This window comes from Trichechus manatus, unplaced genomic scaffold (assembly GCF_000243295.1).
Source record: "Trichechus manatus latirostris isolate Lorelei unplaced genomic scaffold, TriManLat1.0 scaffold00236, whole genome shotgun sequence".
NCBI lineage: Eukaryota > Metazoa > Chordata > Mammalia > Sirenia > Trichechidae > Trichechus > Trichechus manatus.
The window spans coordinates 841,719-860,202 of record NW_004444172.1 but is presented as its reverse complement, the minus strand read 5'-3'; the positions used below and the strand labels follow the sequence as shown (position 1 = coordinate 860,202).

The 18,484-nt window shown below is 36.5% G+C and overlaps 1 protein-coding gene across 1 annotated transcript; it reads right to left on the bottom strand.

The window, feature by feature from the left end:
- Positions 1–5,589: 5,589 nt before the first annotated feature.
- LOC101353612 (olfactory receptor 5F1) lies at positions 5,590–6,848 on the bottom strand. Its single transcript, XM_004389172.2, has one exon. The coding sequence runs from the start codon at positions 6,687–6,689 to the stop codon at positions 5,745–5,747; it is 945 nt and encodes a 314-aa protein (XP_004389229.1). The 5' UTR covers positions 6,690–6,848; the 3' UTR covers positions 5,590–5,744.
- Between the last annotated feature and the right edge of the window lie 11,636 nt (positions 6,849–18,484).

Below are 18,484 nucleotides of genomic sequence, written 5' to 3'. Positions count from 1 at the left end.
GCATTGTCTTTATAAGCTGTGTCATGCCAATTGAGCTAGATGTTCCCCGAGACCATGGTCCCCACAGCCCTGCGCCCAGCAATTCAGTCCCTCAGGGAGTTTGGATGTGTCTGTGGGGCTTCCATCACATATCTATATTTCTTGATGAAATAAATAGAATTACCTATTAGAATCTTTAATAATCAAATATATCCATATAATTTGATCCTAGGGGCAGCAAGACAACTGAGTGATTATTAGTGGAAATGTTGTAAAATTTGTCTTATTTGGATATTTGTTTTACTATAAGACAATATGGTGATAAAATTTTTAAAAAGGCATTTTTACCTTTTTCTATACAAAGATGTTAAACTTTTACTCCTGCAGATGAGAAAAAGTATGATATCTAATTCATGGACTGAAGATTATAACTATATCAGTGTTTCAGAATGTTGTCCCTGTAGGTCCAGGTGCAAAAACACCTGTAAGAGTTAAATATGAATTCTCCTGGAGGCCATTCCAAGCAAGCCTGGTGATACAACGGTTAAGTGCTCATCTGCTAACCCAAAGGTTGCTAACCAGAAGGTTGGCTGTTCAAACCCACCCATCTGCTCCTTGGAAAGTCCCGATGATCTGCTTAAGTAAAGGTTATTGCCGTTATTAGGTGCCATCGAGTTGGTTCTGACTCATAGCAACCCTATGCACAATAGAACGAAACAACTGTCCAATCCTGCGCCATCCTCACAATTGGTGCTATGCTTGAGCCCATTGTTGCAGCCACTGTGTCAGTCCATCTCCTTGAGGGTCTTCCTCTTTTTTGCTGACCCTCTACTTTACCAAGCATGATGTCCTTTGCCAGAGATTGATCCCTCCTGATAACATGTCCAAAGTATGTGAGACTATTCTCGCCATTCTTGCTTCTAAGGAGCATTCTGGTTGTACTTCTTCCAAGACAGATTTGTTCGTTCTTTTGGCAATCCATGGTATATTCAATATTCTTCGCCAACATCACAATTCAAAGGCGTCAACTCTTCTTCAGTCTTCCTTATTCATTGTCCAGCCTTCATATGCATATGTGGTTATTGAAAACACCGTGGCTTGGGTCAGGCGCACCTTAGTCCTCAAGGTGACATCAAGGACGTAAAGATTACAGTCTAGAAAATCCTATAGGGTGGTTCTACTCTGTCACGTCAGGTCACTATGAGTCAAAAATCAACTCAACACCATCTAACAACATTAACAGAGGCCTTTCCAGACCTAATTAATCAGACTATGCGGTGTTAATAGCTGAATATTTTCCAATTGAATCTTATATACATTGGACTTCATAACCAGTTTTCTTTACTTACACCCTGTTTCCATACTTACTTTAGTTATCTTTGAGTTTCAGTCATCAGGAATATATGTATGTGATGGAATAAACAGTTTGTTGCCGGTGGAGCATTTAAGGATATAGAGAGTAATAAAAAAGTTTGACCAGTGGTAGAAATAGAAGATGTGAATGTGATTGTAAGTTATATGAACACTTTTAACTGTTACAAAAGCAAGTGTAAAGAAAAGTGATGGCTCTTCTAACTAGTTTTCTCCAAAAGTTTGTACAACAGAAATTAAAATATTAATAATGATATAATTCTAAAATAACCTAACACACATTTACTTTTTGAATTTATTAAGGAAACAAAACACACACACACTCACACAAACATGTTGCTTTTTTTTTTTTTTTCTTTTTGCTCCATTAACCAACTCATATAACTTGATTGTTTTTGGATCCTAGATAATTTGTGGAGTATTATTTATAAGAATGTTGATCTTGCTTAATGCTTAATTAATACAAATGTAATTAGATGTTAATTAATGCAGTTTCTTTAAAATATTGCAGCTCTCGAAATGAAGTAGCAAAGTGTCAAAAAAAAACAGTAAAATAACATTGTCATTAATACTGATATTTCATTCATTACTCCATTCACAAATCGAAGGATGCAACATCAGAAAAAATTTGAATCCAGACCAGGAGTGAGTTCAAATAAATTGTTAAGATCCATGATATCAAAAATGCTGGTACTTACTAAATAGGATAAAAAGAATAGAATTGAGATGGCACCTTTGATAAGAAAAGTAAAATTGGGAAAGATATGGCTCACAGAGCATTTGTGAAATGTGTCCTGGCAACAACCTTTGGAAAGAGTCTGCTCTCAGGGACGTAGGCTTTGGCTGCCAGATGCATGTCAGTGTCTTTAAAATCCCATGAGTTTTTTCAAATCAAATGTATTAGTTAGGTCTAGGAAGATCAATATTAAATAGATCCTTCAGACAAGTATTATATAGAGCTATCAACCTACGCCCAAGGGAAAAAAACAGTAAGTACTATTATTTTAGGAAAAATAAAGATAAAAAAAAAGAAAGAAAATCACTGGCAATGGTCCATTTAAAAATAGAACTTGCTGTTTGATGCTCTTTTTCTGACCTTTGGCGATATAATTTTAAGAGTCCATGGTTAGCTGGAAAACTACTATTGGGCGATAAAGATATGCCATTGCAATCAGCCATAGGTATATCTGTATCAATTGCTCTTTAAATATGTTGTTTGTTCCTTCTGATAATGCTCACCAAATCTAGATCTCAAAAGATTCGGATACACGGTCATCTTCTGTAATACATGATTTGGGCATAATAATTTTATGATTTCTGAAACGAAACTTGAAATTTTCTTTTACGTTTTTCATCCCACTTACGTCAGCATTCTGTTTCCCAGAAAAATAAAACTTTTATTCCAATACTACCTGCTTCACTTATAAGTACATTAATAAATTCTGACATTCCTCAATACAAACTCAGTTAATCAATTGCATTTTATTTATTTTCCTTCATTTATTTATTTGTTCGTTTGTTTAACAACACACGCAGTTAAAATGTTCATACAAATTCTGAGGTCGAGGGCTTGTAGCCTGATTCAGAAACTCAGAGTTTTTGACATAAATCTTAACCATGTTTATCATTGTCTTCAAAGATCTTCAATTCTGTGGTCATTATTCATCATTTTATTCTTTAGTAACAAAACTGGGCGGTAATAATTCTTGCCAACATGCCCAACTCTTCTAATGTGATAAATATATGTATTGTTTTCACAAAAGCATTAAAATATCATCATTTAAAGATAATCTTAAAGATAATATGTACAAACTTCCCAGCCACAGCAGTAAATTACATCTAAATTTAGCAATGAGTGACTATATTTCTGCTTCTAGATGCCAAACATTCCATTTGATATGAATTCTATGTTTACAATACAGCTATTAAATCCTTTGTTTATTCCTATTTTACAGATTATGTATTCTCACAACAACTCAACTACAATACATTTGATTTATTCTCCAGACACCTAACCATTTTTGGTACTACCTCTTTGACATAATAGCATGTACTTCTGTCCCCTAAATATGATGACAATAAATGAATGTGTTATCTTTGGTTTTATTTGAGCAGTGTGAATTTAAGTGGGATTATTATTTCACTTAACTAGGACACTAGCCTTATTTTACAACTGTTTATGGAAAAATGGCTTCCCATATTTAATAGAGTCACATAACGTATGTTGTGTGTGTTAGTTGACATCTAATAAACGGAATCCAAAATTATTTTTATACACTAATATGCATATTTGCTTTCTGCATAAATATGTGAATCTATCTCTTAATATCATTGTTTGTGGTTTTTATTTGGGTCTGTGTGATTCTTGCATCTTGATTCTTTTATTCCTTCAACTTTTTTGCTTCTTTTCCCAGATTTGTGATGTTCACATGTTTTGTAAATGTGTGTATTTGGCCTCATCTAATCACCAGTGAATATATTGACCAGAACAAAAACTATTGGCAATTATTTCAAACTTCTTTTGTTAATTTTAACATATAAATTACTCAGAAAGCATTGAGAAATGGCAACATTAATTAACAACTGTACATATTTTAGGAATAGGGTAATATCAAATATCCAAATGGAAAGAGAGTCTGGGAAAATTAGAAAAAGAATACTATAGAGATATTATAGCAAAGAGACAAAAGGGTATTACGTATCATAAAGGAGGATTTAACAAATATTGTCAAATACTAAGGAAAGAAAGGCATAAGAAAATCACATCTGATATAATAATTAGCAGTTTCTTATCACTTTTAAGGACTAAATTTCTTTGGAGTGAGAATAAATTAAAAAAGGTGCAACATTTGGAACATTTTTTCACATAAATGCATTAAACAACAAGCCATAAAATGGGGGAATAAAAAGTATTTTACTACTAGTAATTATGAGCCCTTGTGGCACAACAGGTAAGCACCTGGCTGCAAACTGAAAAGTTGGTGGTTAGAACTGACCCAGCAGCACTGGGAGAGGAAGATCTGGCTATCTGCTCCTGTAAAGATTACAGCCTAGAAAACCCTATGAGACAGTTTTACTTTGTCAAATGTAGTTATTATAAGTCAAAAATCAACTTGATGTCACCTAGCAGCAACAATAATGTTGAATAGTTACAGAAAGAATCCAAACTTACATAAAAGGCATAATATCAATGAATTAAAGATGAAAAAACATCATTAAGTGGAAATAGCTGCTAACGTTGGCAGTGTTTGTAGACCTTGTAAATGAGATAAATTAGATTAAGGTGAGCTGAATTAGCAAGCAGATGACATAGATCAAAATAAGACATATCTAAAACTCCAAATATCAGAATAACTACATATCATCTCCAAATTGTTTCTATTCCTAAATTTTACATCAGAAGGAACATAATGTTAGCATTTGATTGTGCAATATTTTGATCACATATTTGATTCCCTTAAAACATGTCTATCTCCATACTAATAATGCTTAGCATTAATATTGAGATTAATTTCAAGCTTATTGACAATTGAGGGAAGAATTCTATGAAAAGAAAAATCATGAGCCAATTCTAAAGAATACAGGTCCTAGTCATCCATTGACTATTTATTTACCTCCTTTAGAACTATGCCCCATTGTACTCTTTGTAGTAACTGGGTGTTTTCACATGTGATTTTGTGTGTATGTTTGAATACAGGAGAAAGAAAGGGAGAAAAGTGCTCAGAAAGTTTTCAGGAGAAGGGTAAGAAATGGAAAGAGTACAATAATTGGTGAATCCTAATCACTCAGTAGTTATCTTAATGGCATATTTTTGTACAAACTCATATTTATTCTTTAATTAATACATATGTAAACATGGATGGAAAAAGAGAAATAAAAGCTTGGGAGTTTAGAGTTTTAATAAAACTATACCCCTGAAGTTTGATTTAAGCAACACCTTTCATGCGGTATATGAACAAATTAAAAAGGAAAATCCATTATAACATAAAAGCATTTTTAAAATATGTGATATATGGAAAACAATTATTTTAAAAGTAGTGAAAATAAATACATAAGGGAAACAATGAATGGATAGTCCAAAATATTCTACATGGTAGGTCATGTAACACTGTGACTTTTATCTCTAAGCACTTAATCCCCTAATTTTCCTGGCCAAGATTTCATTATAAATAAGCTCTGTTGGCAAAGACCTAATGAAGTTACACAATGATTATAAGATGAACATCCTATGGTCCTGTGTTAGTATTTGAATCTATCTTATCCATAATTTGATATAGATACTTGAGTAATTTACAGAATGTGCTTACTTTGAAAATACTCTAATGAACACTAGTATGCTTGAACTAGGTTTTGAAAGTTAATTCACTACTTATTTCAGAAAATCAGCCAGACAATCACAGAAATGAAAGGATTCTTTTCCTGGTAATCACATTCCATAAAGCCTTCTTTACTTCCTTATTCTTGAGGCTGTAGATCAGAGGATTCAGCATGGGGATCACCACTGTGTAGAACACGGAAACCACTTCATCTTGATTCAGGGAGTAGCTAGAACTTGGTCTCAGATAAGTATAGATGGCGGTTGCATAGAACAGAATTATAGCAGTCAAGTGGGAGGCACAAGTTGAGAATGCTTTGCGCCTCCCCTCCCCTGAATGCACACGAAAGATGGAGAAGAGAATGTAGGAGTAGGAAGTGAGGATGACCAGCAGAGTTCCAGCCATATTCACACCAGCAAAAGTGGAAAAGATGCTTTCATTCAGGAGTGTGTCAGAACAAGAGAGCTTAAAAAGAGGAGGGCTGTCACAGAAGAAGTGATGGATGATATTGGAAGCACAGAACGGTAAGCTGCTTACATAACTTGTGTTAACCATGGAGTTCAGCAATCCTGCTGTAAAGGCCCCAGCTGCCATTTTAAGGCAGACTGTCCTGGACATGATTAAGGAGTAAAGGAGTGGGTTACATATGGCCACATAGCGGTCATAGGCCATTAACCCAAAGAGGATGCATTCAGTTGTTGCCAGGGCAATAAAGAAATACATCTGCAAGAAGCAGCCAGCAAAGGAGATGGTTTTCTTCTCAGACATTAAATCTACCAGCATCTTTGGGGTGATGGTGGATGAGTAGCAAACATCCACAAATGACAAGTTAGTCAGGAAGAAGTACATGGGTGTGTGAAGTTGAGAATCTGTCCTGATTAGCAGGATCATCCCCACATTCCCCAGAACTGTGAGTATGTAAATCACAAAAAATAGTAAAAAGAGGATGATCTGTAGCTCCTGGGTGTCTACTAATCCCAACAGGATGAACTCAGTCCGTGAGGTATAGTTTTTTCTGGTCATTTGTTACAAATATGATTTGTTTAAACTTTGACTCATCAAGTGTAAATATTTCTCTCTCCAAAAATTTACCAGAAAAAGTTGAAATGTCAATGAGGATCTTTACACATGGAAAAATAAAAAAATAAAAACCTAGGATAACATAGAATATTAAACGGAATGACTGAAGGGAGAGGAAAAACAGAGTACTACTGGAAAGTTCATATTGTTGTAATAAGCAATTGTCTGTCTTGAAGCTGGGTTATAGCCATTTTAAATCACTTACCTAATTCCACAGACTCCACTTCAGCTTCTGCAAATGTAACATTGGTTGTTCTCTTCTTTGTACACCAGCCCGCAATCAAATGTAAAGGATAGAAATTATCCTGCTGAAGTCTCTTTGATTTTCTGTATAATTATGTGGTTTTAACTCAAGGATAATATTTTCTCTCCCTTGAAACCACTCTGCACAATCATCTCTCCAAAATTCATACATTTCCCCCTGAGATAGCTTTTGTATAGCCATAAGTAGGAAAAATTGTGACAATTACAGCTAAGCAATACTTCTATATCCGTTATACATTTAAGAATAATTTTGTAATTTTGTATAGTGAACCAAATTGTTGTTCCTGTGAAAAGAATGGTGCACATATCAAATTAATGCCATTTAATAGCAGATGTGGTATTTCTCCACCCCAGTAAATAACGGTACCAAATCCTTAGAACTTCCTTCGCAGAGAATATCTTACCTGTGCAGTCTATCATTTTCTTTAATATTAGGGGTTCTTATTTGGGGGTGCTATGAGTTGGAGTTGACTCGATGGCAATGAGCTCATTTGGGGGTTAAAAAATAAAAGAAAAACTCTATTTTTTAAAAATGCAGTGTAAAATTGAATGACCTCTTTGTAAAATTTGAGATAGCTTCTGAGCAAAGACATGTTGAGGTACTTTTATTTTGTTTTCCTTCAAGAGAATTGGGAAACTATGGGGATTAAATATAGGTATTAACTGTGTAGTCAATTCTCTAAAGACAAAAAGTTCAGTCTCAAAAGAAAATAAAATTTGACACTAAAGGCATGTACATATATTTCAAAGCTGATGGAATCAGACACGTGGAGCTTGCATCATGATGTGATTTCTGATCTCTGTGTTATTTTAAAGTCCTTCACCAAAGTCAGATTAAATAATTTTAATTGACTGTTTACATTGCTTCTCTCTTGGTATTTTTAGCTTATTCCAAAGGAATACATAGAACACTACCAAATTTATACTTTTCCTTAGTCTATGTGTGTGTATCTGGGTAAATTCAACCTACAGTTCAGCTCTGTTTCCGAGTGAAGTTAACGAGAATGGGAAACAACTTAGTATTCTTTGTGACAATTTTCAAAGAAATAGTCTTGCCAGAGCAAATAAGAAAATATATAACCAAAACATATTTCCTTTTATGATATTAACTTTTTTTTTTCTTGGTTGTTTGCAGTTACTGTTTATGGCTGTCATTCTGTAAGGAGTAAAACTATAGCATTTCTAGACTAAATTCACAGATGAAAAAAGATGAACTAAATTTCATTGGGTGTCCATAGGCAAGGAGAATCTATTTTCATAAAGAACTCAAAATGCATCAAATATTATATTAACCTTCTTCAGATTAAATTCCCAATTAATCCTCTACACTAGTACTTGAGGTTAACATTATTATTATTTCTATTTTTCAGTTGAGGAAAGCATGGATTTTAGCTGTTAAATGACTTCACAATAGACACACTGTTAAGAAGTAGAGGAATTGACTTGAATACCATCATTAATATATAGAACTAATACTTAAGTCTTATTCAGTTCCATTTTAACTTAGCCTTAGTGACTTAGTCATTTTAGTCACAGGAAATTTTTGGTAATATTCCATTTTGTTCTTTTAATATCAAATAATGTCCCCTTTTTCATTCTTGATAAATTGTTACTCTCTCTTTTTTTTTTTTTTCTTGAATGGTATGCCGAGTAGTTTAACAATTTAATTGACATTTTCAAAGGAACTGCTGTTGGTTTGATTGTTTTGCTCTATTGTACTCTGTTATCGATTTCATTGATTTCTGCTCTTGTTGTTTTTTATTTTCCTCTGCTTGCTTTGGGGAGCTTATATTATTGATTAAAATTTCTTTTTGACTTATAAACATTTAAGTGTTTATTTTTTTCTAAATATAGCTTTAACTATGTGTCCACAGGTCAGACGTGTTGTTTAAATATGTATTTCATCTAACAAATGAGAAAACTCCTAATATCTAGTTCTTTAAAGTTATACTATACATTTTTTTAATGAAATTATCTTAAGAAAATTTTAGTAACTTGTTTTTTCCCTAAGGATATCATAAGGTCCATCTTAACTGATGTTAAATATTGTTCCTTTTTTGTTTTTTTAACCTATGTTTCTACAATTATTGCTTTAAATATAAGGACCCATCTTACAGTATGCAAGATAAGGTAGTTGTGGGGATTCATTCTCATACACCAAGTAGGAGGCGAGTTCCACTCCCATTATCATAAAGTTAGATTCTTCTAGTTAACAGTAGACTCAAGCTTTTCCTTGAGGAGAAAGGGTGGTTAATATTTGGGACATGTTCGGAAGTAGATATATCCAATGTTAAATTTCACTACCCTGCAAATTTGACACATTGTGCTTTTGCCGGCACGAGAATGCTCATGAAATGCTCCTTAATTCTCCTGTAATGTTCCTTTCTCTCTGCATCTCCCAGCTTTTCTGATCAACATTGGGTGGGAAAGTCAGATCAAGCCAGTTCCAGAAACCTAGCTCTAATACCTATAAGTAAGTATGCCTTGGGTTCTTGTGAGAAAATATTTCAGCCTTGGAATGAACCATTCGGTCAGGCTTCCCTTCATTATACATTTTCCAACATTATTTTCCTGAAACACTTACTCAGGAATTATTAAACTTTCTAAAGTGAATTTCTATTGACTAATACTTTTTGTTGCTATGAGTTGGAAAGTTTTTTTAAAATATGTTTTGTGTCTATTTCTTCTATTACTTAGAATCTATGAAAAGGATGTGTTGGTACAAAGTTACCCTATTAAATGTATTTTTGAATGGTTGAAGACTTTATTTAATAAAGTAAATTAAAAGTACTTTAAAAAGTAATCATATTATGTTTGGTATACTCACATACTGAATTCCCAAGATTTTATATATGGCATTTCATATGATAATCTTAATTCCAAATGCTACCCTTCATGGCAGAAATACTCAAAGGATACATAAGATGGGAAGATTTGCATTACTTTCTCCCTGATTTATGAAAAGAGTCAAGAAAATTAAGATTCATAATTATCTTTATAGTGAAATGATAATTGTTTTTCTTCATTTTTTCCTGCATGTTTTCCTTAAAAGTCACTCTATTGCTTCAACTGCTGGTTAAGAAGACCTCCTATTTTTCGGAAAAACAGGAGTCAGTTTACAGTATATAAGAAACCTATCATTTGTTGAAGTAAGACTGATATCTTCTCTTTATACACGTATGTTCTAGTCTGACCATCTAATACGTAGCCTTGCATATTTATCTTGTTCATGTCTGTCATGTAGTCCATAAATAGAGGATCTCAACTGCTATTCAAAATTATTCAATTATTAAGGCTACTATTTTTAAACCATAAAACTGCTAAGTTAATAAAGATTTTGTTTGTTGTTGTTAGGTGCCTTTAAGTAGAGATCCAGTGTACAACAGAACGAAGCATGGTCTGGTCCTTCACCATCTGCACAATGGTTGCTATGTTTGAGCCCATTGTTTCAGTCACTGTGTCAATCCATCTGTCTTTGGCTGTGTTCTCTAGAGAAGCAAAACCAGTAAAGCATGTAAATATATAGAGAGATTTCTACCAGGGAAATGGCTTACTTGGTTGTAAAGGCTGGAACGTCCAAAGTCTGTGGGACAAGATAGAGGCTTCTCCTGATTCATTTAGCTGCAGAGGCTAGTGAACCCAAAATTAACAGGTCAGAGAGCAGGGTTCTTGCTCACAGGTTGCAAAGATCGACAAATCCCAAGATCGGCAGGCAAGAGCGCAAGTAAGCTGCTAGCTCAAGTTCCAAGAACCAGAGATCAGATGAACAGGAGCCAGCTGCAGTATCTAGAGAGAGTAAAAGCCACGAGCCTTGCCAGAATGTCCATTTATATTCAATATATAGGCCACACGTCCAAGGAAACTCCCTTTCAATTGATTGGCTACTCATAGAAGATCCCGTCATGGAGGTGATCACATCATATGAAATCTCATCATGGAAGTGATCACAACATCATACGACTACCAAACTACATCATAACTGCCAAACCGCTGAGAATCATGGCCCAGTCAAGTTGACACACAACCTTAACCATCACATCATGTCATTAAGGGTCTTCCTCTTGTTCGATGACCCTCTACTTTACCAAGCATGATATCCTTCTCCAGGGACGGGTCCCTCCTGATAACATGGCCAAAATATGAGAGATGAAGTCTCACTATCCTTATTTCCAAGGAGCACTCTGGTTGTACTTATTCCAAGACATAAGTTAGTAATACAAAGTTTATTTTCTTTATGTGTATCTAAATAGATTTTAGCATTCACTTCTCAGGGGTCTTTGCGTAAAGATTGGTCTCATTTACCAAGTTAGTTCATTAAAAGCCTTCAAATATTTAAAATGAAGTGAAGCATTTTATTTCACTTTGTCATCAACTCACTGAATTAACAAATAATTACAAACAAATAATTCATATAAATTTAATAAGTTAAACTTTTAAGTAGAGTTAAGATCTCTTAAATGCTACAATACTAATAACTTAGACTTCAAATTAAACTTGTAGTTCTAAATTAATCTGTCACCCATACAAGGAGGAATAGTAAGGCAACTTCTATAATACAATAATTTATATTAAATTCTATAAGTACAAATATACTAAATATGCACAGATTCTTTATTAACACAGGCCTTACATTAGTAGTATGGTCATGGTTTTTTCTGATACATTTTGACACATAAATTTACATCTTGTTATTGTTGTTTTGTGTTGAGTTGATTCTGACACATTGAGACCCTATATGGCACACTAGAACTACCACATAGGGTTTAGTAGGCTGTAATCTTTATGGGAGCATATTAGCAGGTCTTTTCTCCTGTGGAGTAGCTGGTGGGTTCACACGGCCTACCTTTAGGTTAGCAGGCGAGTGCTTAACCATTGCACCACTAGGGCTCCTTAAATTTACATCTTACAAAGGTTAAACTCTATGTAGTCATAAATAACAAAATTGCAATACCAGTCAGATAAAGCTAATTTCATCCAGAAAACTTAAAAGTGGCTTTATCTCATTTTTTCTTGACTCAAGTCTGCATTATAGTTATATAAATTAATTAACCTTCTTCCATTTTCTAAGGAACTTTTTGAAGAGTTGTGCATTGAATTTATTTTTAAAATATGTAAGTGTATATAATCTTTGAATCTGATGGAATACTAAAAGCTGTAACTTTATCTTCTAACAAATGATAAAGGCTGTGAAAGAGGTGGGGACTTTAAACACATAAATGAATTTTACATTTATCTTTAATGGTTTTGGACTTAACAGAAATCTATATTATTTTATATTTTCAGAATCAGTCTTAGTTATCTAGTGCTGCTATAATGAAAATACCACAAGTGCATGGCTTTAACAAACAAGAACTTATTCTCCCAAAGTTTAGGAGGCCAGAAGTCCAAATTCAGGACACCAGCTCCAAGGGAAGTCTTTCTTTCTCTGTCACCTCTAGCGGAAAGTCCTTGTCATCAATCTTCCCCTGGTTTAATAGCTTCTCAGTGCAGGACCCCAGGTCCAAAGGACATTCTTCTCTCCTGATTCTTCATTCTTGGTGGTAGGAGGTCCCTCTGTCTCTCTGCTTGCTTCTCTCTTTTATATCTCAAAAGAAATTGACTCAAGATAAAGCCTAACCTTGTAGATTGATTCCTGCCCCATTAACATAGCTGCCTCTAATACTGCCTTATTAACTTCATAGAGGAAGGATTTACAACACATAGGAAAACCATATCATATTACAAAATGGTGGACAATCACATAATACTGAGAATCATGGCCTAGCCAAGTTGACACACATTTTTGGGGAACACAATTCAATCTGTAACATTCCACACTTTGGCCCTCAAAAATTCAAGTCCTTGCCAGATACAAAGCACATTCACCCCATCATATCATAGCGAAAGTCTTAAATCAACTCCAAGTCCAAAATTCAAAAATTCCTCTTCATCTGTGAAATCTAGAATATAATCTGCTTCCAAGTACAATGGTGGAACAGGCACAAGCTAGACATTTCCATTACAAATGGGAGAAATTGGAGGGAAAGAAGGGATAACAAGCACCAAGCAAGTCAGCAGAAAACATTTACATCAGCTCTCAAGGCTGGAAAATAATCCTCTGTTCTCAGACAATTTAGGCAATGGCCCTACCCTCCAGACTCTAGGTATTGGCCACACTCTCTGGGTTCTGGGTGGAGGTCCCTGGGCCTTGGTTTCAGCTCCACCTTCTAGGCTGACTGGACTGGGAACTCTGCTCCCTCAGATTTGGGCGGCCCCATTCTCCTAGTCCATCTGAGAGGCAAATCCACCCCCTCAACCTCAGCAGGCCCTGTTCTTCTGCCCCTTGGGCATGGCAGCCTTGTCCCCTCAGCTTTGTGCAGCAGATATGGTCCAATTTCCCTGGTGCTCTTGAAAGGCAGCACCACACTCAGCAACAGAGTTGACGAAGATCTGACTCTTTGAAATCTTGGAGGCTGTGGCCCTACCCATTGAAACCCTAGAGGCCATGGCTCCACTCTTTGAGACTTCAGAGGTCATTGCCCTACCCTTTGAGACTGAGGCAACTCTGCTTCCTGTGTTCCTTGTCTCTTCAGCTTCTACTTCCTGGTTCCTTGTCCTCTTGGCCCCTTGGGCCGGCAGCCAGTCTCTGTCCTGCTGGGGCAAGTGTTCCAAAGCTCTTTAACTCCACCAGTAAGTGCCCTGAGGCACCCCACTCCACCAGGAAGCCTTCTGCATGAAGGCACTCAGCTCTTTTGATCTATAGTTCAGCTTCAGCTCTGACTCTTGTGGATCTCCTGGTTCTGCTGCTGCTGTTTCCCTGCTGCTGCGTCTTGCCATCTTTATAGTCTCTGATGTTACAGCTCTCCTCACTTCCTTCTGAGCCCTCATCAGAATTGCCTTTGATGTCCATAATTTCACCAAAAGTCTCTTCTAGGCTTTTACTATTAGTCACTTTAAAACTCTTCCAACCTCTACCCATTTACAGTTTCAAAACCACTTCTACATTTTATGTATCTGTTAGATCCGCACACCACTCTTCCGGTACCAAATTCTGTCTGAGTTATTTAGTGCTGTTGTAACAGAAATGCCATAAGTGAATGACTTTAACAAACAGGAATTTATTCTCTCACAGTTTATGAGGGCAGAAGTCCAAATTCAGGACACCAGCTCCAAGGGAAGGCTTTCTCACTTTGTCAGCTCTGGGGGAAGGTCATTGTGATCAATCTTCCCCTGGTCTAATAGCTTCTCAGTACAGAGATCCTGGGTCCAAAGGACATGCTCCCCTCCTGGCTCTTCATTTATGGTGGCAGGAGGTCCCTCTGTCTCTCTGCTTACTTCTTGCTCTTGTATCTCAAAAGAGATTGACTCAAGACACAACATAGTCTTATAGATTGAATCCTGCTCATTAACATAGCTGTCTCTAACCCTGCCTCATTAACATCATAGAGGAAATATGTACAATAAATAGGAAAATCACATCATATGACAGAGTGGTGGACAACCACAAAATACTGAGAATCATGGCCTAGCCAATTTGACACACATTTTTGGGTGACACAATTCGGTCCACAACAATATCGTTCAACTCTTATAAATATTCACAACAACTAAAAGCGGGCACTATTTTCTAGTAGCCCAGGAGTTCTTTCAAGTTTGCCTAGGAAATCACTGGCTTGATACTCCATCCCACCTTTCTCGACCACAGGGCTTGAACCTCCCCCTGGTATCTAAGGTCTTCAGATAATGAGCAACTGGCATTTCTTAGCACCCCCATATACAGCTGATACCTAAATCCATACTTTGGCATCCATATTCATAATATTTGTCATTCACTCATAAGGCCACCCACACACTGAACCCATTAATTGGGAAAACAATGAGGGAAGGGTCCTTTTCTGGAATACACACCCACTATATGTGTAGAAGCCCTTGTGGCACAGTGGTTAAAGTGCTTGGCTGTTAACCAAAAGGTCAGAGATTTGAACCCACCAGCCACTCCAAGGGAGAAAGATGTGGCAGTCTGCTTCCGTAAAGATTTTCAGCCTTGGAAACCATATGGGGCAGCTCTACTCTCTCCTGTAGTGTCGTTATGAGTCAGAATTGAATCAATAGTAGTGAGTTTGGTTTTGGTTTATATGTCTAGTAGTTTTCCCATGTCTCTATGGAACAATGAGGAGGTCAGGGATAGAAGAGTGTCTTCTCTTGACCTTTAGCTTATAAGTTTTCCCCAAATCCTGACCCTTAACCCTAAATATGTGATGTGATGTTTACCTTCTCCACAATAACTAATTGAAGCTGCAGAATGTATAAGACTTTTTGAGATTTGGAGGGACATCTTTTTGTATCATTTTACTAACAAGGGTATAATGTTCAAAGGTACAAATGACAGTGTTCTGCCATCTATTTCTCCTCTGGTAAGAATATGGTAAACATAAACAAACAACATAGACTTTTAAAGTAGTAGCAAACTTTTTTTTTTTTTAAATGGACCAGGGAGGAATAGAAAGCTAGCTGGCAAAATTAGCTTGAGGATAACAGTAGTTCTTGGTGTTTCTTGTAATAATATATGCATTTGTGTTATGTAAAAATAAATATTTTAAGAGCTAAAATCCTGAGCTTATTAGAATTATTTTCTGCAGAAGGAAGTAATTGGAAACAGATCTTTGAGTAGAGACCACCATAAATTTGAGAACCCACCTATTACGAAGATATCTCAAGACCAGGCAAGATTTTGTTCTGTTATATATAAGATCACCATGAGTCACAGTCTACTTGATGGTAACTAACAACAACAACATTTTGTAGTGTATCTTCACCACAAATAACTTTCTTTTGAATGGCATCAGTGACTTGCTTTTTGCTAAATCCAATGAACTTGTTTCATTTATTAATTTATTAAACTCTCTGAAGAATTTTACACATATGTTCAACCTTTTTTCTCTCTATTTATATGTTTATTTATATGCATTTTTGTTCTGATTCTCTTATGTCTTATGATGTAATGCAGATACAATCTTACACTGAAGGTGTTCTGGCAATTGTAGTCTCTTGACTACAGTATAAACTGGGTACTCATCAAATGGAGGTTTATGAGTTGTAGGGTAAGTTCCATATTTTCACATGTCCATTTACTAAACTATTACAAAAAAAAAAAAACTATGTAAAAGTAGTTGAAAAGATAGTTTTAAAAGAGCTAAATAGGACTGCTGGCAAAACGGCACTCTAGGCAGAAGCACCACTCCATCCCTCCACAGCAAAGATCCGAAAAACTAAGCTGAACAGAGAAAACAACATTCCTGAATCCCTAAAACATCAAATGAGGAGATAAAGAACTCAGCCAAGCACCAAATGGAGTAAGAAAACTGACAGAGAATGGAGAGCAAGGAGAGACTCATGCAGAGGTCTCCTACCAGCTAATGCAGCATGGATCTGCCATCTTGGATTCCTCTCTAAGACCAGCAAACAGGGGGTACGAGAAAGCAGCTTCACAGAGCTTCCAACAGGAGACAAAACAACTGGTAACTTGCAATATACGCTTTCCCAACCCCAACCTTCTTCACCCCCACTCGGCCTCCTTTGCTTCCCGTGGCCATAATCTCTTGTCCAGGAAACACCGGCTACTTAGATTCCAAACAGCTGAATGGGCCGGCTCTCTGAGTGCCATTTGTTGGCTGCTGGTGTTGCTTTTTTCCACTTCTTTTGATTTCTTCCTTACCTCTCACAACCTCCCCCTCCTTTCGCTCAAACACCTGGCTCCGTGTGCCATCTTTGCTACTTCCTGAGGGACTGTGGAGCTCTGTTCAAGTGTGGAGCTGCTTCCCAGTCTGGGCTGCCGCACTGGTGGGATCCCGGGGCTTTTGTTCGTTTGTTGGTTTTGAATTGTTTGTTTGTTTTCTTTCCCTTTTCTTGAGTTGGGAGCCCTTTCTGGCCAGGAGGTGCTGCGTGGCAAGGAGAATACCCCCTCGGCTTGCACAGACATGCAGAGGGATCCCTGAGAGCATTTCTTATTTTGTTGGGTTTTTTTTTTTTTTTCCTCTTTTTTGGGCACTTTTCTTGTTCTTTTTTTTTTTTATTTGTTTTGTTTTCTTTTCCATCTTTTTCCCTTTTTGTCTTTCTTCATTGCTCAGTTTCTTGTCTCTCTATGTCTTCCTTCACTTTCTGATCCCTGAATACCTGGCATTGTAGACCTCTACGCCTTCTAGTCAGGCTGTACGGCAACACCTGAGAGTGACTTCCCAGACCTCATAGCTGCACCAGTGGGATCCCTGGGAACTTTGTTGTACTTTAACCATTCTGATTTTTATTTATTCATAATTTTCTTTTCTTTTCTTCCTCTTCCCCTTTCTGTTTTTCTCCATTTCATAGTCTCTAATCTCTCCACTCCAACGGCAAGCTCCCCTAGCATTATTTTTTGTTTGTTTGTATGTTTTTGACTCCTGTTCCTCTCTCCTCTCTCCCGTATCCATCTTAGCTCCACATATAACAATCTCCCCGCTACATCCTGCCTACCTGCACCGTGTGCTTAATATCACACGACCAAGCATCACAGGCACGGCCTACTGGAACCTGCCCTGCACTGATTAATGACCTGCCCTGGTGGCTGTAGTAAGTGCCACAAACAATACATTCCAGTAACTCGTCGTCAGCTAGACCTTCCCTGCCATACCATATCTGAGTGAATGACCCTGCCAATTGGGGAAGGAGGAGAAAAGTATTGTGCCCACAGATGAGGAAACAAGAAACAACACACAGTCTACCTGCTCAGACTAGTCGAATTTAAAAAAAAAAAAGGACAAAACAAACAAATCTACAATCAATAAACAAGAAAAATACCTACTGAATGTCCTGAAGACAGCAGACAATCTCAAAACGTTTACAAAAACAGGCAGGATGGTTCCAGTAGGCATCCAAAATAAAACACCAGATGACTCTCCAGTGGAAGAAAATGCACTAGAACTACCTGATAGGTGATTCAAATCTCTAACACTCAGAATTCTCCAAGAGCTGAGGCCAAAAGCGGACAAACGTGAGGAAAAAATAGGCAAATTCATGGAAAATATAAACAAAAAATTAGAAGAATTCAGGAAAATAATGCAGGAAAACATTCCAAAATAAATTCACAACTAGAAATTATACAAAAACAACAATTAGAAATCCAAAAGATAAACAAGAAGATTTCAGAAATGGACGGTGTCATAGAAGGGCTGAGAAGCAGATTTGAAACAGTGGAAGACAGGATCAGTGGAATTGAAGACAAACATTTGGATATAACTCTGTTAAAGGAAAACTCAGAAAAAGGAACAAAGAAAAATGAAGAGAACCTGAAAGGTATGTGGAATACAACCAAAAGGAAAAATTTTCGAGTGATTGGAATTCCAGAACAGGGGGAGAAAACAGAAAACACAGAGAGGATCATTAAAGAACTGCTAACAGAAAAGTTCCCCAATATCATGAAAGATGAAAAGCTGGCCATCCAAGAACCTCAGCGAACCCCA

What these genes read in the sequence shown, in the direction of transcription:
- LOC101353612 (XM_004389172.2), bottom strand. Translation starts at nt 6,689, where the DNA reads ATGACCAGAAAAAACTATACCTCACGGACTGAGTTCATCCTGTTGGGA.